This window comes from Ovis aries, chromosome 15 (assembly GCF_016772045.2).
Source record: "Ovis aries strain OAR_USU_Benz2616 breed Rambouillet chromosome 15, ARS-UI_Ramb_v3.0, whole genome shotgun sequence".
Lineage (NCBI taxonomy): Eukaryota > Metazoa > Chordata > Mammalia > Artiodactyla > Bovidae > Ovis > Ovis aries.
Genome location: NC_056068.1, coordinates 55,014,740 through 55,037,630, shown reverse-complemented (window position 1 = coordinate 55,037,630; position 22,891 = coordinate 55,014,740). Strand labels below are relative to the sequence as shown.

The 22,891-nt window shown below is 40.2% G+C and overlaps 1 protein-coding gene across 2 annotated transcripts in view; it reads right to left on the bottom strand.

Annotated features, from left to right (window-relative positions):
- Window positions 1–21,028, bottom strand: part of ACER3 (alkaline ceramidase 3) — a 144,648-nt gene extending 123,620 nt beyond the window's left edge. For both annotated transcript variants that reach the window (XM_004016342.6, XM_060399500.1), the window contains exon 1: window positions 20,832–21,028. In XM_004016342.6, coding sequence (XP_004016391.2) covers window positions 20,832–20,934 — 103 coding nt within the window. In that variant the 5' untranslated portion in view covers window positions 20,935–21,028. The remainder of the gene's footprint in view (window positions 1–20,831) is intronic.
- Window positions 21,029–22,891: the final 1,863 nt, after the last annotated feature.

The window sequence follows — 22,891 nt, the reverse complement described above, 5'->3', positions numbered from 1 at the left end:
TGGACAGGGAAGCCTGGTGTGCTGCAGTCCATGGGGCTGCAAAGAGTCAGACATGACCGAGCGACTGAACTGAATTGAACCAGGGATCAAAACCACGTCCCCTAAAATGCAAGGTGGATTCTTAACCATTGGGCCACCAGAGAAGTCCCTGAAACTGGCAAAAAGTTTGCACCCGCTATTATAACTATGTTCAAGAACCTACAGAAAAACACGAAAATAAAGAGGAGAGAAATGTAATAACAAGTTTCTGTTTTCAGTAATGACAAAGTAAGATCTTACTGTCTAATTCTTCTTCATAAAAATGGTACAATCTGGAATAATACTAAGAGAGACTTTACATGAAAGCACTGAAGAGTATAAGAGAAGCAGACTCTAATGGAGACTGTATACTTGAAGAAGGGGAGCTGTACAAAGCCAGTTCCTATTTACCCAGCTTTCGGCCTTAGGCAAAGTACACCACACAGAGCAGTAGAATACAACAGTACAGGCTTCCTAGCCTGGGAAACCAAGAAACTGAAGTCAGAAGAAACATGACCACTAAGAGAATGGAGAAATCCTTAAAGGCAACAACACTAAGAAGGCTATCTCCAAATTCTGTCTGCTTATATTTGTACCATTAGAGAACCCCACATGAGCGTGACAGATTAAAAGAAGTTCAGCTAAAGGCAAAAGAGACAATGGCCCAAAAATGAGAACTTACAGTTCAACTCAAGTCAGTCAGGATAACTGTCAATTAAAACCAAAGAAACAACACTCACCAGGAAAAAATCCAACAAAAAAAACAGAATCTCCACAGTTTAACATTCTTACTATCCAAAATAAAATCTAAAATTATTTACCATAGGAAGAACCAGGAAAATGAAACACATTCTTAAGAGAAAAGAGTATCAACTGATGAATCCCCAGATCACCCAGGCAGACAACAGCTTTAAAGCAGATCTAATACCAATCTTCAATAAATTAAACCAATGACAAGACAAAATATGCTAACAACAGTGAAAAGAGGGAATTCATGGAGAAAAATAGAAATGATTTTAAAAAGCACTAAATGGAAGTTCTAAAACTGAAAAAATGCAGTATCTGAAATAAATTATTCACTGAAAAAATGACAGGAAAAAAAGTGAACCTGAAGACAGATTAATCAAAATTATCCAATCTGCACATGCACAGAGAGACAAAAATACTTTCTTTACAATATTTTTTGTAAAATGAACTGACCTTGAAAGGCCTGTTAGATGACATCAAACAGTCCAACATACTTGAACTAGAAACAAATAGTAGGAGTAGAGACTGAGGCAGAAGAGAATATGTAAAGACTGACCAAACTTTTCTAAAATATGGTTAAAGATAGAAGCTTATAGGCATAAGATGCTAGACTTGCTGAAGGGAAATGATACCAGAAGGAAATACAGATCCTCAGACAGGAAAGAAAAACATTAGAAACGGTAAACCCCTAGCTAAGTACAAAAGTTAATATTATGCCTTTTTCTTTCAATTTACTTGTAACTTTCTTACTTTTACCATATAGTTGTTGTGACGTTCATAACACACGTGAAAGTGAAAGTCGTTCAGTCGTGTCTGACTCTTTGCGACCCTATGGACTACACAGTCCATGGAATTCCCCAGGCCAGAATATTGGAGTGGGCAGCCTTTCCCTTCTCCAGTGGATCTTCCCAACCCAGGGGTCAAACCCAGGTCTCCCACATTGAAGGCGGATTCTTTACCAGCTGAGCCACAAGCAAAGCCCATAATATATTAGATATTTAAAAAAAAAAAAAAAAACTTGCAGCATAAAAACAAGGAAAGTAGGATATGGACCTATACAACTGTTTATTCTATACATTTCTAAATTATTCATGAAGTGGGCAGTGAAAAGTTGAGGATATACACTGCATCCCTCAGTTCAGTTCAGTCTCTCAGTCATATCCAACTCTTTGCAACCCCATGAATCACAGCACGCCAGGCCTCCCTGTCCATCACCATCTCCCAGAGTTCACTCAGACTCACGTCCATCGAGTCAGGGATGCCATCCAGCCATCTCATCCTCTGTCGTCCCCTTCTCCTCCTGCCCCTAATCCCTCCCAGCATCAAAGTCTTTTCCAATGAGTCAACTCTTCGCATGAAGTGGTCAAAGTACTAGAGCTTCAGCTTTAGCATCATTCCTTTCAAAGAAATCCCAGGGCTGATCTCCTTCAGAATGGACTGGTTGGATCTCCTTGCAGTCCAAGGGACTCTCAAGAGTCTTCTCCAACAACACAGTTCAAAAGCATCAATTCTTCAGCGCTCAGCCTTCTTCACAGTCCAACTCTCACATCCATACATGACTACTGGAAAAACCATAGCCTTGACTAGACGGACCTTAGTCGGCAAAGTAATGTCTCTGCTTTTGAATATGCTATCTAAGTTGGTCATAACTTTTCTTCCAAAGAGTAAGCATCTTTTAATTTCATGGCTGCAATCACTATCTGCAGTCATTTTGGAGCCCCTCAAAATAAAGTCTGACACTGTTTCCACTGTTTCCCCATCTATTTCCCATGAAGTGATGGGACCGGATGCCATGATCTTTGTTTTCTGAATGTTGAGCTTTAAGCCAACTTTTTTTTTTTTTTTAAGCCAACTTTTTCAGTCTCCTCTTTCACTTTCATCAAGAGGCTTTTTAGTTCCTCTTCACTTTCTGCCATAAGGGTGGTGTCATCTGCATATCTGAGCTTATTGATCTGAGCTTATTGATATTTCTCCTGGCAATCTTGATGCCAGCTTGTGTTTCTTCCAGTCCAGCGTTTCTCATGATGTACTCTGCATATAAGTTAAATAAGCAGGGTGACAATATACAGCCTTGACGTACTCCTTTTCCTATTTGGAACCAGTCTGTTGTTCCATGTCCAGTTCTAACTGTTGCTTCCTGGCCTGCATACAGGTTTCTCAAGAGGCCAGGCAGGTGGTCTGGTATTCCCATCTCTTTCAGAATTTTCCACAGTTTATTGTGATCCACACAGTCAAAGGCTTTGGCATAGTCAATAAAGCAGAAATAGATGTTTTTCTGGAACTCTCTTGCTTTTCCCATGATCCAGCAGATGTTGGCAATTTGATCTCTGGTTCCTCTGCCTTTTCTAAAACCAGCTTGAACATCTGGGAAGTTCACGGTTCATATATCCCTTAAGAAACCGCTAAATAAATACTACAGATGAAATGCCAATAGGAAAAGGAAAGTTATAATAAAATTCTCAAAAAGTAAAGAAAAAAAATTAAAATAAGAAAGAACAGAGAAAACTAACATAAAAATAATAAAACAGTAGACCCATAACCAACCATCAGAGATAAACCTGCTGGTCTGCTGTCCTGTTGATAATATTTTTTGTTACTTGTTCAGAGTTTTGTTTTTAAAAGAGAAATACTTGCAATATTTCTCTGTTAGAAGAGCTTTGGGATTCTCCTTCTCCCTTCACACTTAAAAGTAAAACTGATTTCTAATGGATTTCTTCCTTAAAAAGTTTTGAGGGTTGCTGTTTTTTTAATTCAACAATTAGTGTTTAGATCAACCAATACGAGAGCAGCAACTGAAGAATAATAATGGCTCAAGGTGGGACTGAGATAACAGCAAGCAGAGAAAGGTAAAAATGACCTTCACCAGGGTCCCTCTGAGGAGCCTGCCTGTTTCTACACTGTTCAGAACTATGTAATTCAAACTGTTTATACTGAGAGAATCTTCACGTTATTAGAAGGCATGCAAGACAACTGTATAACAGAACTGTAAGGATTTCTTTCCTCTTGCAGTTACTCTGAGGTTCTATTGATTATTAAGATGCATAGTATGTGTGCTGAGTTAATTTCTACCTAGAATTCAAGGGTTCTGGTTTTGAGAGTCTGATCAGGTTAAAATCTTAACCTGATCTGCGGAAAGTTTTTTCCTTTGCAAGAATTACAACTATGCTGGTGAGGGGAGGTGTTCTTAGACTGTAAGCAAATTAGCAAACATTCTATAAGGAAACTGGTATATCATCTTTAAAAGTAAAAAAACTTCAGAAACTATTCCAGACAGAATGAAACTAAATAGATGTGAGATCTAAATGTAACATGGGATTCTGGACTAGATACTCTTGCTAGTAAGGGTGTTTTTGGGAAAACTAAAAATAAAAGTTAAATGGGATTATAGGATTAGATGGCAGTAATACATCAATGTTCACTGTCTGATTTTAATGGCTGTATTGTGGTTATTGTAGGACATCCTCCTTTGAAGGAAATATTCAATAAAGTATGAGGGGTAACAGAGGATTATGTTGGTGACATACCTTCAAATGGCTCAAAAAAAAGTTATTTGCACGGTATTTGAAACTATTCTTTACATTGGAGATTGCTTTCAAGGTATTTTTTTCCCCTAAGCAGATACAGCTATAGATTAACATATTTATATAATTATTTTTCATGCAAAGAATCGGGAAAATGTGACCCAACACCGGGGGGAAAACATCAGACCCAGAAATGATGAACAGCAGAACTAGTAAATGAGGATTTAAAACACCTATTACGAATGTGTTCAACGATTAAAAAAACCAAACAAACATGAATACAACAAAGAGAAATACATAAACTATTTTAAAAATTAAATGGAACTTTTATAGCTGAAAAATGCAGTATCTGAAATTTTAAAATTCATTGTATGAGCTTAACAGAAGGATCAATGAACCTGAAACTGAAGAAATAGAACCTATACAAATTGAAGCACAAAGAAAAACAGGCAAGAAACAAAAAAGAATCAAAGGACAAGTAAGATAACTATTTAACATGTGTATAGGACTTGCCTTTGGTCCACACTCCCAACCCAGGGGGCCTGGGTACAATCCCATGTGCCACAACCAGAGATCCTGCATGCTGCAACTAAGACCCAGTGCAGCCAAATAAATAAATTAAAATATTTAAATAAATAAATTTGTAAAAGATTACTAAAAAACACACGTATAATTGAAGTACTAGAAAAAGGAGAAAACAGAAAACAAAATAGGAAAATATTAAAGCTTTACTGACTTAAAATACACCAAATTTTATTTTTTAAAAAATCAATCCACAGGCCTAAGAAGATAAACTTCAAGCAAGATTACCCCACACAAACCACCATTAACATCACCACATTATCACTAAGGAACATAACATTAAACTACTGAGATCAAAGATAAAAGAGAAAACTCCAAAAGCAGATAAAGAAAAATGGCAAAGGGAATAAAGATAGTAATAAACGATGACTCCCTAAACAAACAAATAAATAAAAGCCAAACTAGAAGACAATCTAACAAGTTGTTAGCTGCTGAAAGTAACTATTCAACAAGAATTCTACACCCAGCAAAAATGTTTCAAATAGGAAGGTGGAAAAAAGACATTTTCAGACAAATGTAAACTGACAAAATTTATGACCAAGAGAAGTGTACTACTATATGACAAGTTAAAGTATACAATTTAAGGTTATCACATTCTACATTCAGTTCAGGTCAGTTGCTCAGCCGTGTCCAACTCTTTGCAACCCAGTAAACTGCAGCATGCCAGGCCTCCCTGTCCATCACCAACTCATGGAGTTTACTCAAGCTCATGTCCATTGAGTCAGTGATGCCATCCAACCATCTCATCCCTTGTTATCCCCTTCTTCTCCCGCCCTCAATCTTTCCCAGCATCAGGGTCTTTTACAATGAGTCAGTTCTTCACATCAGGTGGCCAAAGTATTGCAGTTTCAGCTTCAGCATCAGTCCTTCCAATGAATATCCAGGACTGGTCTCCTTTAGGATGGACTGGTTGGATCTCCTTGCAGTCCAAAGGACTCTCAAGAGTCTTCTCCAACACCACAGTTCAAAGACATCAATTCTTCGGTGCTCAGCTTTCTTTATAGTCTAACTCTCACAGCCATACATGACTACTGGAAAAACTATAGCCTTGACTAGATGGACCATTGTTGGCAAAGTAATGTCTCTGCTTTTTATTTTATTTTGTCTCTGCTTTTTAATAAGCTGTCTAGGTTGGTCATAGCTTTTCTTCCAAGGGGTAAGAGTCTTTTAATTTCATGGCTGCAGTCACCATCTGCAGTGATTTTGTAGCCCCAAAAAATAAAGTCTGTCACTGTTTCCACTGTTTCCCCATCTATTTGCCATGAAGTGATGGGACCAGATGCCATGATCTTAGTTTTCTGAATGCTGAGTTTTAAGCCAACTCATACATTACAACAGAGAAGGCAATGGCAACCCATTCCAGTATTCTTGCCTGGAAAATCCCATGGACAGAGGAACCTGGTAGGCTGCTATCTATGGGGTCGCTAGGAGTCGGACACGACTGAAACGACTTAGCAGCAGCAGCAGCACACATTACAACACTATACATTAAGTGGTATAATATTATTTGAGGGTAAACTATAATAAAGATATATACTGTAAACTCCACAGCAAACTGCAATGAAATTAAGGAGAGAAGTAGCAGAGAAGCTAGCAATCAGGATGAAATAAAACAACTAAACACACACACTCCCCTAAGTTAATTTAAAAGAAGTCAGGTAAAGTGTGAGGGAAAACAAGTCCCAAAACAGAGATGAAAAAATACAAAATAAATAGCAAGATGTTAACTTAATCACAGTGATGATTACATTAAATGTCAGTTAACTATATGAACTAATTAAGAAACAGAAATCATCAGAGTTTCCTGGTGGCCTAATGGTTAGAGTTCAGCCCCCCCCCCCCCACCCCCGATTGGTGGAAAAAACTGAGATTTTGCAAGCTGCACAGCATGTCCCCCTCCCCTGCCCTGGCAAACAAACAAACAAAACATCAGACTAGACAAAAAAAGGAGAGAGGGAGAGAGCCAACTATAAGTGACTATAAGCAAAGCACTTTAGGGGACTTCCCTAGTGGTCCAGTGGTTAAGAATCCACCTGCCAATACAAGAACATGTGTTGGATCCCTGATCCAGGAAGTTTCCACCTGCTATGAGGGAACTAAGCCTGTGGGCCACAACTACTGAGCACCTAGAGCCCATGTTCCACAATAAAAGAAGCCACTGTGATTAGAAGCCCAACTGCAACTAGAAAGTAGCTCCCACTTACCACAACTAGAGAAAGTCTGAGCACAGCAACAAAGACCCAGCATAGCCACATTAATTAATTAAAGTAAATAGATAGAGAGGATAAAATTAAAAGGATAGAAAAGTACCATACCAATACAAGTTATAGGAAAGATAAATGGCTACATTAATATTAGACAAATAGACTTCAGAATATTAGGATATTCCTAGAGAAAAAAGAGTACATTTCATAATGATAAAAGGTGAGTACACCTCAAGATTACATCCTGAAGTGTATATGCCTAAAAATGTAGCATCAAAGCATATAAGAATAGAAAGGAGATATAGGAAAATACACTACTATAGTTGTAGTATAGTATTTGTGATTCCAATACTCCTCTTAATAATTAATAGAGGTACACAGATATATCAGTAAATATACAGGAAATCAGTCCTGAATATTCACTGGAAGGACTGATGCTGAAGCTGAAACTCCAATACTCTGGCCACCTGATGTGAAGAACTGACTCATTAGGAAAGACCCTGATGCTGGGAAAGATTGAGGGCAGGAGGAGAAGGGGATGACAGAGGATGAGATGGTTGGATGGCATCACCAACTCAATGGACATGAGTTTGAGTAAGCTCCAGGAGTTGGTGATGGACAAGGAGGCCTGGTGTGCTGCAGTTCATGGGGTCACAAAGAGTCGGACACGACTGAGAGACTGAACCCGAACTGAACTCATACAGAAGACTTAAACAACACTATCAACCAATTTGACCTGACAATTATAGAATTACTACATGCATAAAGAGCAGAATATAAATTATTTTCAAATTCATGTGGAACATTCACCAAGTATACAATATGAAGAGCCATGCTGCTGCTGCTGCTGCTAAGTCGCTTCAGTCGTGTCCGACTCTGTGTGACCCCATAGATGGCAGCCCACCAGGCTCCGCCACCCCTGGGATTCTCCAGGCAAGAACACTGGTGTGGGCTATGAAGAGCCATAAAACAAGCCAAAAAGTTTAGAATAATTTAATAATGTTTTCTGAACATAGTGAAATTAAACCAGAAATCAGTAACAACAACAAAAAAAAAAACTTGCAAATTTCAAATATTCAGAAATTAGACAAAATAATCAATAGTTTATTTCTACATCCCATGTGATTTCTTCTTTAACCTATAAGTCACTTAAAACAAATCATAGGAAGAATAGAAAAAAAGCATATAAAAATGTGTTGTATACAGTTACAGTATACTAAGAAAAATTTGTAACTATAAATGATTCTGTTTTGAAAAATAAGGTCGACAATTAGTATTCTAAGCTTATATCTCATGAAACTAAAAAAAAAAAAAACACTGAATAAGAAATAAGAAGGCAAAAAGAGAACAGAATTTAAAAATGGAGAAAATTAACATATTAGTAGCAAGAGGTTGTATATCTGCCATGATAAACAACATTTAATAAACCACTAGGATAATTAACAAGAAAGAGAGGATATACAGGTTACCAATATGAAGAATGAAAGAGCAGAGATCACCTTATATTCTACAGACATTAAAAGAGCAACAAGAGAATACCAGAAAATTCAACAATTTATATAAACATAATTTCTTAAAAAATACAATCTATAAAAAACTGACAAAAGAAGCATAACAAAAAACAAAATTATAGACCATTATCTCTCACAAAGCCACAAAATCCTTACCAAAAACAGAGCTGACCATTGAACAACACAGGGTTAGGGGCACCAACCCTCCAAGCAGTCAAAAATCTGAGAACTTTACAGTCACACTCCACTGATGGGCTCTGTGCCCATGGATTCCGTATTGGCAGATTCAACCAACCACAGGCCATGCAATACTGTAGCACATATTCACTGGAAAAAAAATCCGCATAAAAGTAGACCCACACAGTTCAAATCCATGTTGTTTAAGGGGCAACTGTACTGGCAAATCAAACCCAGACATAGATGTAGATGATAATACATCATATCCAAATGGGCCAGAGATGCAAAGTTGGTCCATCAGTGAAAAAAAAAAAATCAATTTCATTCATCATCATAAAGGACAAAATCACTTCAATAGATATAGAATACTATTTGACAAAATTCAAAACCCACTCATGATAAAACTCAAGCAAGCAAGTCAGGAAAAGAAAAGAATTTCCTCAACAAGAGGTCTAAAAAAAAACCTAGAGCTTATCTAATAATAACAACAACAACAAAAAAAAACCCATCATATCTAACAATGAAACATTTAAGGCTTTCCTCCTTAAAGGAGGAAAGACAAAGCTTTCTGCTCATGTCACTTCTACTCAACAATGTACTGGAAAGACCTAGCCCATGTAATAAGGCAAGAAAAAAATGCAAAAAGATTGAAAAGAAGGAAGTGAAACTTTCTATTCACAGATTACATGATTGTTTACTTAGTGACAAATAATTAATAAGCAAGTTCAGCAAGGTAGAAAATAGAAGGATGATAAACAAAAATCAATTTTAAGTCTTTATGCTAGCAACAAACAATGAGAAACATAAAATCTCAAAAATACAATTTATAAGAACATCAAAAAATATAAAACACTTAGAAATAAATTTAACAAGATGTTTAAGACCTCCACAATGTAAACTATTGAGAGAAATTAAAGGAGACCTACATACATGAAGAAATAAAAGATGGTGGATTATAAGACTCACATTTTTAAGATGTCTGTTTTCCCCAAACTGATTTGTAGATATAACACAATTCCAGTAGGCTTTTAAAATAAAAACTGATGCAATATCTATTTTATTTAACAGATTACCTCAAAACTTAGCAGCTTAAAACATCAAACAATTTTACATCACATAATTTGCTTCAAAAATATGGAAGCAGTTCAGACTCAGGATCTTTCCTGGGGGCACAGTCAAAATGCTGGCCAGCTCCAAAGTCTTCTGAAGGCCTAAATGGACATGGAAGATCAACTTTCAAGACAGTTAATTCTCCTGGCTATTGGCTGGAGGCCTCAGCTCCTCACTACATAGACTTTTCAAGACATGAGGGCTTGCTTCCCCCAAAATGAGTGACCTAAGAAAGAGAACAAGTGGGAAGTAGTCATGCCTTTTATAACCTAGTATGCAAAGTTTCATCACATTACTTCTAATTTATTTAGAAACAAGGCACTAAATTTGGCCCACACTCAGGAGAAGGTATAATAATTAAATTTTATCTCTTAAACAGAGAAGTAGTCAAGGATTTGTGCACATACAGTGAAATTCTAAACAATAGCTAAGAGAAAAATCAACTAACTTCCAATGTAAGTAATTCTCAGGAACATGGATGATACTAAGGACCACAATTTGAGTGAAAAAAAAAAGTTGCAGAAGAACATATATAAAAGCAAAATTTCACTCACATAAAAAGTAAAACAAGCAAACAAACTGTGTTTTTTAGGAATGCATGAGTGGTAAAAGGCTAGGAAATGAAACACTGGATTAAGATAGTGGTTACTTCTGAAGAAAAAGAAGACAAGCTGAGGGAAGGGCAAAAAAGGGCCAAATGTTTACCTATTTATGGCTGCTCTTAACCAAAGAATAGTCATCCTTTATCAAGGTCATACATAATTCTCTTCAACTGGCAAGCTCTAAATTGGGCATTCCTACAGTAGCGAGATGGGGAAACAGTGGAAACAGTGTCAGACTTATTTGGGGGGGCTCCAAAATCACTGCAGATGGTGACTGCAGCCATGAAATTAAAAGACGCTTACTCCTTGGAAGGAAAGTTATGACCAACCTAGACAGCATATTGAAAAGCAGAGACATTACTTTGTCAACAAAGGTCTGTCTAGTCAAGGCTATGGTTTTTCCAGTGGTCATGTATGGATGTGAGAGTTGGACTGTGAAGAAAGCTGAGCACCGAAGAATTGATGCTTTTGACCTGTGGTGTTGGAGAAGACTCTTGAGAGTCCCTTGGACTGCAAGGAGATCCAACCAGTCCATTCTAAAGGAGATCAGCCCTGGGTGTTCATTGGAAGGACTGATGCTGAGGCTGAAACTCCAATACTTTGGCCACCTCATGCGAAGAGTTGACTCATTGGAAAAGACTCCGATGCTGGGAGGGATTAGGGCAGGAGGAGAAGGGGATGACAGAGGATGAGATGCACATGAGTTTGGGTAAACTCCGGGAGTTGGTGATGGACAGGGAGGCCTGGCGTGCTGTGATTCATGGGGTCGCAAAGAGTTGGACACGACTGAGTGACTGAACTGAACTGAACTGAACTGAACTGTACAATAAGATATTCTGAGAGACCACAGTCACATAACTTTTATTACAGTATACTGTCATAAGTGTTCTATTATTAGCTGTTATTCATCTCTTATTGAGCTTAATTTATAAATTAGATTTTATCTTAAGTGTGTATAAGAAAAAACAGTACATACAGTTGACCCTTGAACAAAAACAGGCTAGAATGGTGCAAATCCACACTATATGTGGATTTTTTTCAATAAATACATATTACAATACTACACAGTTCACAGTTGGCTGAAACCACAGATGCAGAACCAGGGATATAGAGGGCTAACTGTAAATCAGTATGTGGATTTTCAACTATATAGAGGATTGCGGTTGTTCAAGGGTCTACCATATACGGCTATTTCAGGCATTCCTCAAGCGTCTTGGAACATAAGGAAAGTCTACTATAGAGGGCTGTTTTAGGCATCCCTTAAAGGTCTTGGAACATAAGGAAGGACTACTATATTACCACTAATTACTAAATATAGTTGTCGTCCAGTGCCTAAGTTGTATCCAACTTTTTGAGACCCCGTGGACTGCAGCACACCAGGTTCTTCTGTCCTCCACTATTGCCCAGAGTTTGCTCAAATTCATGTTCACTGAGTTGGTGATGCTATCTATCTATCTCATCCTCTGCCATCCCCTTCTGCTTTTGCTTTCAATCTTTCCCAACATTAGAATCTTTCCCAATAAGTTGGCTCTTTGCATCACATAGCCACCGTATTGTAGCTTCAGCTTCAGCAACAATCCTTCCAATGAATATACCGGTTGATTTCCTTTAGGAATGACTGGTTTGATCTCCTTGCTGTCCAAGGGACTCAAGAGTCTTCTCCAGCACCGCACTTCAAAAGTATTAATTCTTTGGCATTCAGCCTTCCTTATGGTCCAATTTTCACATCCATACAAGACTACTAGAAATACCTTAGCTTTGACTATACAGACCTGTGTCAGCAAAGTGATATCTTTGCTTTTTAATACTTTGTCTAGGTTTGTCATAGCTTTCCTTCCAAGGAGCAAGCATCTTTTAATTTCATGGCTGCAGTCACTGTCCACAGTGATTTTAGAGCCCAAAAAAATAAATTCTGTCACTGTTTCCACTTTCTCCCCTTCTATTTTGCCATGAAGTGATAGAACCAGATGCCATGATTTCAGTTTTTTGAATGTTGAGTTTCAAGCCAGCTTTTTCACTCTCTTCTTTCACTCTCATCAAGAGGATCTTTAGTTCCTCTTCACTTTCTGCCATTAGAGTGGTATCATCTGTGTATCTGAGGTTGTTGCCATTCTTCAGCAGTCTTGATTCCAGTTTGTGATTCATCCAACGTGACATTTCACATGACATGCTCGACATATGAGCTTCCTTTGTAGCTCAGTTGGTAAAAATCTGCCTGCAATGCAGGAGACCTGGGTTCGATCCCTGGGTTGGGAAGATCCCCTGAAGAAGGAAATGGCAATCCACTCCAGTATTCTTGCCTAGAGAATCCCATAGACAGAGAAGCCTGGCAGGCTACCGTCAACATGGTCGCAAGAGTCAGATATGACTTAGCGACTAAACCACCACCACTCCACATATAAGTTAAATAAGCAGGGTGACAATATACAGCCTTGTCATACTCCTTTCCCAATTTGGAACAGTCAGTTGTTCCATGAGTGGTTCTAACTGCTGCTTTTTGACCTGCATATAGGTTTCTCAAGAGTCAAGTAAGGTGGTCTGGTACTTTCACCTCTTAAGAATTTTCCACAGTTTGTTGTGATCCACACAGTCAAAGGTTATCGCCTGGTCAATGAAGTGGAAGTAGATGTTTTTCTAGAATTCCCTTGCTTTCTCCATGATACAACAAATGTTGGCAATTTGATCTCTGGTACCTCTGCCTCTTCAAAACCTAGCTTATACTGGGAATTTCTTGGAATTTCTCTGGAATTTCTTAGATCACCTAACTGCTAAAGCCTAGCTTGAAGGATTTTGAGCATAACCTTAATAGTTTGTGAAATGTGAATAACTGTATGGTAGTTTGAACATTCTTTGGCATCATCTTTCTTTGGAATTGGAATGAAAACTGACCTTTCCAAGTCCAGTGGCCACTGCTGAGTTTTCCAACTTGCTGGCATATTGAGCGCAGCACTTTAACAGCATCATCTTTTAGGATTTGAAATAGCTCAGTTGGAATTCCATCACCTCCACTAGCTTTGTTCATAGTAATGCTTCCTAAGGCCCACTTGACTTCACACTCCAGGATGTTTGTCTCTAGGTGAGTGACCACATCATCATGGTTATCTGGGTCATTAAGACTTTTTTGTATTGTTCTTCTGTGTATTCTTGCCACCTCATCTTAATCTCTACTGTTTCTGTTAGGTCCTTACCATTTATTTCTGTCTTTATTGTGCCCATCCTTGCATGAAGCATTTCCTTGGTATCTTCAATTTTCTTGAAGAGATTTCTAGTCTTTCTCATTCTGTTGTTTTCCCTATTTCTTTGCATTGTTCATTTAAGAAGGCTTTCTAAATATAGACCAAAGTCTAAAAGATAGTTTGGCTTGAGCTTGGCTTAGGTATCAGAAACAAATGAAAATTGTTTCCAAAATGAAAATGTAATACGTTCAATTTTAAATTCAATTTGGCTCATGACCCAGGACAATCTTTTTCAAACTTTCACATGCAGTGTTTTTGGCCTGTTACTCCTTGGGGCAGGGTTGCGGAAGAGGGTGGTGAGCAATACCTAACTTGATTTTCAAGTTAGAATCCTAGATTCCAGTACCACCCCTATGATCCTGAACAAGTCATTTGTCCTTCTGAACTTGATTTCTTACCTACAAACAGGGATAACACTTACATCCCATAGGAAAAAAAAAATTAATAGTGCTTTGTGAACTATAAAGTCTTGCTTCTCCAAGTATAATCTCCAGACTTGATAGCTTATAAGACTTGATAGTAATGACTTGATAGCTTATAAGAGATGCAGAATCTAAGGCTACATTCCAGACTTACTGCACTGGAATATGCATTTTAACAAGACCTTTAGGTAATTCACACGCACATGAAAATCTGAGCAGCACTACTGTAAAGCACTCTATAGTTGTTAGGTATTTTCACCACAAAAAAATAGTTCATTAGGCATGCTTTTTGTTCTGAGGAAGTCCTATGACCTGGTAACTCATTAACAATATGACGTCAACAAGATATGACATCATCCTCCTCAGCTCTACCATTTCCCATGCTGAGAAACAACTGAATGTGGATTCTGGTCTAGGTTTCATAACTAATTTGCAATATAATCTTGGGCAAATCATGTTAACTCTCAAGGTTCTTCTCTTTATATGTAAAATGAGGTTAGACCACTAGTTATGAACCTGAGGTCCCTGGACTCACTGGAGTCTGAAAAAGTAGTAGTGGAAGAAGGCAAGATAGTATGAGTTAAGAGGATAGCTTTAGAATTAGATGGCCTTCGGGTCACTTAAGCTCTGCCATTTAATAGTCTGTGACCTAGGGCAAGTTACTTAACCTTCCTAAACTTTAAAAGAGTTAGAAGGATTATAATAATCATTCTTATAAGATAATATACACGCAGAGTTTTGCACATTAAGTGTCCTACAATGTTCAGTTCAGTTCAGTTCAGTCGCTCAGTCGTGTCCGACTCTTTGCGACCCCATGAATCACAGCACGCCAGGCCTCCCTGTCCATCACCAACTCCCAGAGTTCACTCAGACTCGTGTCCATCGAGTCAGTGATGCCATCCAGCCATCTCATCCTAGGTCGTCCCCTTCTCCTCCTGCCCCCAATCCCTCCCAGCATCAAAGTCTTTTCCAATGAGTCAACTCTTCGCATGAGGTGGCCAAAGTACGGGAGTTTCAGCTTTAGCATCATTCCTGTTAGCTTTTATTATTTCTATTGGCTATTTCTCAATATCTCAAAAGTCAAATTTATCTGAAATAATGCTGCAAAGAAAATATTATGCTGCTTTTCTTTGGACTAGAATTATATCAATATATTAAGATAATATATTATCTTACATATCTCATATGAATCAATACAGTGTAGTAACATATCGACAGTCACATGTGCTTTTGATTATTTTAAATAGGGATAAAGAATATTAATAATTATAATTTATGTAGAATATTAAGTTATAATTTATATAAGAAAAATAATAAATTGCCCCAAAAAGAAAATAATAAAATATAAAATGCTTTTTTTCTAATGAAAAGGTTAAAATAGCTGCAATATCACCATATGAACCAGAAATTCCACTTTTGAGTCAAAGAGATATTTGTACACCCATGTCACAGCTTCACTATTCACTAGAGCCAAGAGGTGGAAGTAACCCATGTGTCCATCAGTAGATGAATGGATAAGCAAAATACAGTGTACACATATAATGAAATACTATTCAGCCTTTGGAAAGAAGGAAATTCTAATACATGGTACAAAATGCTACATGAGGGCATTATGCTAAATGAAATAAGCCAGTAGAAAAAAAAAAAAAAAAAAAAACCACTGCTGATCCCACTTATATAAATTCATAAAGACAGAAAGCAGTAGACTGGTTGCCAGGGTCTAGGGGTAGGGAGGAAGGAGAGAAATGGAGTTGTTAAATGGATTTGGAGTTTCAGTTCTGCAAGATGAAAAGAGTTACAGAGATTGGTTGTGCAATGATGTCAATGTACTTAACACTACAGAACTGTACAGTGAAAAATGGTTACAATGGTAAATTTTATGTTATGTGTGTTTTTCCACAATGATTAATAAATAAGTATACAAATAGCTAGCTGTTCTTCCAGCACTAACACTGTAAAGCCCTTATGCATTAAGCTTTTAATAACTACCCCCCTTCCTTGTATTCCAATGTATGCATATACTCATCACAGCAACTGAAACAATTTACTGGCCATCTCTGACTTGTATACATTAAATCCAAACCCTTTGGTACCATGAATTTGGCCTTCCATTTGGCCTTCATTCTTCAGTGGTATTTCTGAGCCATGAGTCAGAGGCAATGCTGTTTGTGTGTTAGTAACTCTCAGAAAAAAGACTGTCTTCATTAAGGTGACACGGATACCACCTCCACCAAGCCCACAGAACCCCAGGGCCAAAAGAAGCCTGAAGTATGCTCAATTCCTAGAGGCCACTATTCAGAGAAGACAGTAGGAAAGGGCCTGGAAAAAGGAAGGAAAAGTGTGCAATAAGACACAAGTAGCACATGTGTATGGCAGAGGTAGCTGGTTAAAGCCTCTCTGGTCTCCTGCTGCACTGGCAACAAAGGATAGTTTATCCCTTTATCCGATCTAAGAGAATCCCATCATAACAGTGAAAGACTTGAGGGTTGCCCTGCTTCCCTTCTGCCCAACTCCTGTGAACGGGATAGGGAGAGGGGAGCAAATCTGTAAGAAGAGCCAACACCTATCTAGCTTGAATAATCCTAGCCCAAGGCAAAGTCTGTTGGTGTTTAGTCACTGCACATCTGCAAAGAGTCGAACACGACTGAGCGACTGAACTGAACTGAAACAGGATGAGATGGTTGGATGGCATCAATAACTTAGTAGACATGAGTTTGAGCAAACTCTGGGAGATAGTAAAGGACAGGGAAGCCTTGTGTGCTGCAGTCCATGAGGCCATGGGATCGCAAACAGTTGGACACAATTTAGTGACTGAAAAAAGAGTATGTTTTAACATTTTTTAATTTTTTCATATATTTATGACTAACAATGAGGATTTACAATGTTTGACAAAAACATGTAAAACTCACAGAACACTCATAACTTTTCTCATTGAGTATTAAGACTGATTAGCTAGGTTTTAACTTGCATAGTCATTTGTATTGTCCCACCCTACTAAGCAAAGTGAGGACTGTCTGTACTTGTACGTTCCAACACATCAAGGTATTTAGTATTTCACAACTAAAGAGAAACCATCAAAGGGACTTCCTTAGTGGTCCAGTGGCTAAGATTCTGCACTCCCAATGTGGGGGACCTGGGTCTGCTCCCAGGTCAGGGAACTAGATTCCACATTCTTCAACTAAGAGTTCACATACAGAAACTAAGACCCAGCCCTGCCGAATTAATCCACTTAAAAAAAAAACTATTAAAAAAAAAAAGAGAAAGAAACTACCTTTTCCTTTGTTTGTTAAAATCCGCTTAAACAAAAAAGGAATATGAACTCAAACTGGATGATGTTAAGAAGATTGTGTTTAAGGTTTATAGTGACTGAGAACTGCTGCCATCTTTACATGTAATTCCCCAAACATGTTTTTAAATTACCCAAAATACACACACCCAATGCTGAGAGACAGGCTTCCTGAAGAGTTATTTAATTTGTCATCTGCGATAGTATACTACTTCATGCTTGTCCTCATCCCTTGCATGCTGGGCAAAACAATGAATACGTGATAGAAATAATATGGTATAGTAACTTTAGAGTCAGACCTCAACTTGAATATTATCTTTACCCGACTCTTCTGCAACCTTAAATTACTTATTAGGGTTTCAATTTCTTAATCTGTGAAATAAGGATAATAATGCCTTCTTTTTGGAATTACAGTAAATGTCAAAAAGATAAGATATGAAGTGCTTAGCAAACTATGATACATAGTAAGCACTTACATATAGCTATTATCACCATTATCATTATCCTTAATATTTCTATCATTATTGTAAATCTTTTAATCATGATAAAGTTGCTTTGCTTTAAGCACATTATTGTGCATGCATGCTAGTCGCTTCAGTCATGTCCACCTCTTTCCTAACCCATGGACTGTAGCCCACCAGGCTCCTCTGTCCAGGGGATTCTCAGGGCAAGAATACTGAAGTGGGTTGCTATTTCCTACTCCATGGGATCTTCCTAATCCCAGGGATCAAAACTCATGTCTCCTGCATTGGCACGCAGATTCTTTACCACTGCACCACCTGGGGAGCCCAAACACATTATTAATTTGCCTATTTTTCAAAGATAAAGTCTCATATTCAGATATGAATAGACACACACTACTTACTGGGTAAGAAGGCTGCCCTTAAATTCTTTTTCTACCATGGAAGATCATTTTCTTCCACGGTACGTGTGCAAAGGGCAGCCAACACTCACTCATCCTCTTCTTGCACTCCCTGATACCTAGTCTGCTCAGAGTTTCCTCTTCTGAGGACATTAAGAACCAAAGCCAAAAAAAATAATAATAATAAATTAAAAAATAAAAAATAATAAAAAAACTTAAAAAGCCAAAAAAAAAAAAAAAAGAACCAAAGCCATTTCCCATTTCACAGAGCTATCTGTCAGAACAATAGTATCTTGCTCTCTCATATCTCACATGACTTAACTGTCAGTTTTCTCTTTTGATTCTAATCCTTGACTCTAAACTAACAGTCATTATTACCTATATTGACCCATAAAGCTGCAAAGGACCTAAAGTCCAACTGAAGCCATCCCTTTTCTCGATCAAACAATCGTTTAGTTGCTAAGTCATGTCTGACTCTTCTGTGGCCCCATGGACTGTAGCCCACCAGGCTCCTCTGTCCATGGAATTTTCCAGGCAAGAATAGTGGAGTGTGCTGCTAGTTTCTCCTCCCTAGATCTTCCTGACCCAGAGACCAAACCCAAGTCTTCTGCACTGGCAGGCAAATTCTTTACCACTGAGCCACCAGTGAAGCCCACCAAACAATTAATTCCCTCTAAGCTATTCTATATGAGTTAGCCTAGCAAGGTCTGCTTTAACACTTTTAGTGACAGAAAGCCCTCTACCTCTCGAATCAATCCATTCAATGATTTTAACTTTTTAATTTTCCTTATGTTGAACCAAAATCTCTCCCCTTACAAGTAGTTTCCACCCATAGGCTGTAATTTCACATTCTAGAAAAATACAGTTTATCTATTCTATACTACAGCCCAATCAACATTTGAAGATTCCTGAGTTTCGCTTTTCCACATTACACATTTCTAGTTCAGAAAGCACAATTTTAAGCCCCTTCTCTCATGGACCTCCTCTGGACCTTTGTATGGGCTTGTCAAAGTGATCTAACAACAAACATGTAAAGCACTTCCTTTTCCAACATTTGAGCTGCCAAATAATTACACTACAAATGATCCCTTTGTCCATATCCATCCATTACTATGTAAAAATTATTAATTTAACTAGTTGTTCAGGAAAAGTAACTCTCAGACTAAATCACAGTTTAAAGAAAATGGTACTAAGTAATTAATCTCTAATTAAAATAATTTATATTTTAAAAAATAAAAAAAATGGTAACTAAAAGTCTTGAAAACAACCAGTTTTTGTTGGGTTTGTTTTTTTTTTTAATCCTAGTCAATTACCCGGGAACACAATAAAGGAGGATCAGCAGGCATGAAAGTCTTGTCTCTTTCCCACAAAACCAAACACAGGTCTGAGGGAAAAAGACCCAACAATGGGAAGGTTAGCTAAAAAAGGGTTTTGCTTCCTGTCCTGAGAAAGTTGAGCCAATTAAAAGGCAGTAATAGTGAGCCAAAAAATATTCTCTGTACCTTGCCAAAATCAGGTACCTGAAGGATCAAATATTGTGCTCTTAAAACTTGACCAAAGTAAACTACAAAAAAGAAGTGGCAGATTTTTCCTGAGCTCTCCTCGGCCTGGCAAGAACGTCCATCTGGGGAAATACACACGCAGAGCCCCAAGGGACCAGTCAGGGGCAGCAACTGGAAGAGGATTCTTCCCCAAGTCCTCACTAGGTGCAGTCAGTGCAAGTACTGTCCGCAGAAGAACCTCTACCTTTGTCAGGTAGTCGGAGAGGAGCCAGGGTGGAGTAGGGACTGGAACCCTTGTGCCCTGAGGCCTGGCATGAGCCGGAAGGTACTGACTAGATGCTGCCGTCTACCTTCGGACGCAAAGACATAGCCGAACGATCGTACTCCGAGAGAAGGTGATCTCTGGTACCCGAAGATATCCCGGGTGGGAGGGGGCTGGGGGTAAGGACAGGGGTCGGGATCTGACACTGGGAAAACCGTTCCCTGTAAAGTGACCGAAGAGGTCTCACAGGAACAGAGAAAGAGGAAGGGAAAGACCGTATTTTCACGTATTTGGGGGAAGACTGAGCCAGGACCTGTTCCCTTCTCCTGCGCCCTTATGACGAAGGTGGTGACAGCAACAGTGGGAGCAGGTGTCCCGGGCCCTCATTCAAACGAGCAGAGTCCCCCACTGTCCCGAGCTCTTCTCAGGCTGCCCCCACTCGCCCCTCAGGCAGCGGAATCCCATTCCCAACCCTGCCCCTCGGGCTTTCCCCTTGGGTCCAGCAGGGGCTCTCCACTTCTCTTCCGCCCCCCAATCTAAAGGCCCCCCTCAACGCGTCCAGACTGGCCCTCCTCACTCGCCACCTTGGATCGCTCTAGCTGCTGCCTTCCTCCGCAACATTCCCATTCCAGTCCCCTGGCCCGGGCTCCCCTACGCCACCTCCCCCGGCCAGGCCCGGTGCCTCCCCCGGCGGCCAGGTCCGCCCTCTGCCTTCCTCACGCGGCGTCTCGCCCTCAGACCGGCGCCCTCCCTCCCTCGCTCCCGCCTCAGGCCGGCACCCGCACTCACAGAACTCTGCGATGTACCAGGTCACCGCGTAGTTCTCCTCGCACCAGTCCAGCGTGGAGGTCGTTGGACCCCAGTAGCCCTCGCGGTCCCCGGCGGGAGCCATCGCGCGCGCCGCCGCCGCCGCCCAAGCGCTCCACTGGCTGCGATCGGCTCAGCGGGCTCCCAGGCCGGCTCTGGCCCTGCTGGCGCGCTAGTCTAGCGTCCCGCCCGCCCTCCGTCCCCGAGGGGCGGGGCCCGGCGCCGTCAGCGCCCCGCCGGGCCAGAGACCCCGCCCACCGCGGCCGGCGCAGAGCCCAGGCCGAGGGCCGGGGACCGCCCTGCCCCCTCCTTCCTCGGGAAGGGGTGTGACCTGGGCCGCCGGCCCCGCCTAGACACGCCCTTGGCTGTGGGTTAGACGTTCCTGACATCCCCGAGGCAGTTTTCTATCTGAACCTCTGAGTTTCTGTAGGAGGGGCGGTTAATTTTATTGAGGCGGGGGTGGGATGAAGGCTGCAATCAAGCCCTGGCTTGATAAAACCTGTGCACGGATGCGCCTCAGTTTTTACTTGGTCACAGACCTCCAGAGAAGCCCAGAAACCGGCTACTCCAGCCCCGCTGGGGACTCCTGGGAAACAAACAATAATTTTCTGATAAAGGTATAAGTGTCAGTTCAGTCGCTCAGTTGTGTCCGACTCTTTGCGACCCCCATGGACTGTCGCCCGCCAGATTCCTCTGTCCATGGGATTTCCCAGGCAAGAATACTGGAGTGGGTTTCCATTTCCTCCTCCAGGGTATCTTCCCCACCCAGAAATCGAACCCAGGTCTCTTGCATCTCAGGCAGATTCTTTACCATTTGAGCCACTGAGGAACAACAAATCCTGGTCCCAGAAAAAAGAAGGGAGAGAGGGCATTTTGAGAGCCTAAAACAACAGTGCAGTCAGAAAGCTAAAGCCTGCTTCCCTTTGGGCTTCCAAGCCGAGAAGTTTCCACCGTCTCAGTTCAGTTCAGTTGCTCAGTCGTGTCCGACTCTTTGCGACCCCATGAATCGCTGCATGCCAGGCCTCCCTGTCCACCACCAACTCCTGGAGTTCACTCAGACTCGCGTCCATCGAGTCAGTGATGCCATCCACCCATCTCATCCTCTGTCGTCCCTTTCTCCTCCTGCCCACAATCCCTTCCAGCATCAGAGTCTTTTCCAATGAGTCAACTCTTCGCATGAGGTGGCCAAAGTACTGGACTTTCAGCTTTAGCATCATTCCTTCCAAAGAAATCCCAGGGCTGATCTCCTTCAGAATGGACTGGTTGGATCTCCTTGCAGTCCAAGGGACTCTCAAGAGTCTTCTCCAACACCACAGGTCAAAAGCATCAGTTCTTCGGCGCTCAGCCTTCTTTACAGTCCAACTCTCACATCCATACATGACTACTGGAAAAACCATAGCCTTGACTAGACGGACCTATGTCAGCAAAGTAATGTCTCTGCTCTTGAATATGCTATCTAGGTTGGTCATAACTTTTCTTCCAAGGAGTAAGCTAATTTCATGGCTGCAGTCACCATCTGCAGTGATTTTGGAGCCCAAAAAGATAAAGTCTGACCCTGTTTCCACTGTTTCCCCATCTGTTTCCCATGAAGTGATGGGACCAGATGCCATAATCTTCGTTTTCTGAATGTTGAGCTTTACCCCAACTTTTTCACTCTCCACTTTCACTTTCATCAAGAGGCTTTTTAGTTCCTCTTCACTTTCTGCCATAAGAGTGGTGTCATCTGCATATCTGAGGTTATTGATATTTCTCCTGGCAATCTTGATGCCAGCTTGTGTTTCTTCCAGTCCAGCGTTTCTCATGATGTACTCTGCATATAAGTTAAATAAGCAGGGTGACAGTATACAGCCTTGATGTACTCCTTTTCCTATTTGGAACCAGTCTGTTGTTCCATGTCCAATTCTAACTGTTGCTTCCTGATCTGCATACAGATTTCTCAGGAGGCAGGTCAGGTGGTCTGGTGTTCCCATCTCTTTCAGAATTTTCCACAGTTTATTGTGATGCACACAGTCAAAGGCTTTGGCATAGTCAATAAAGCCGAA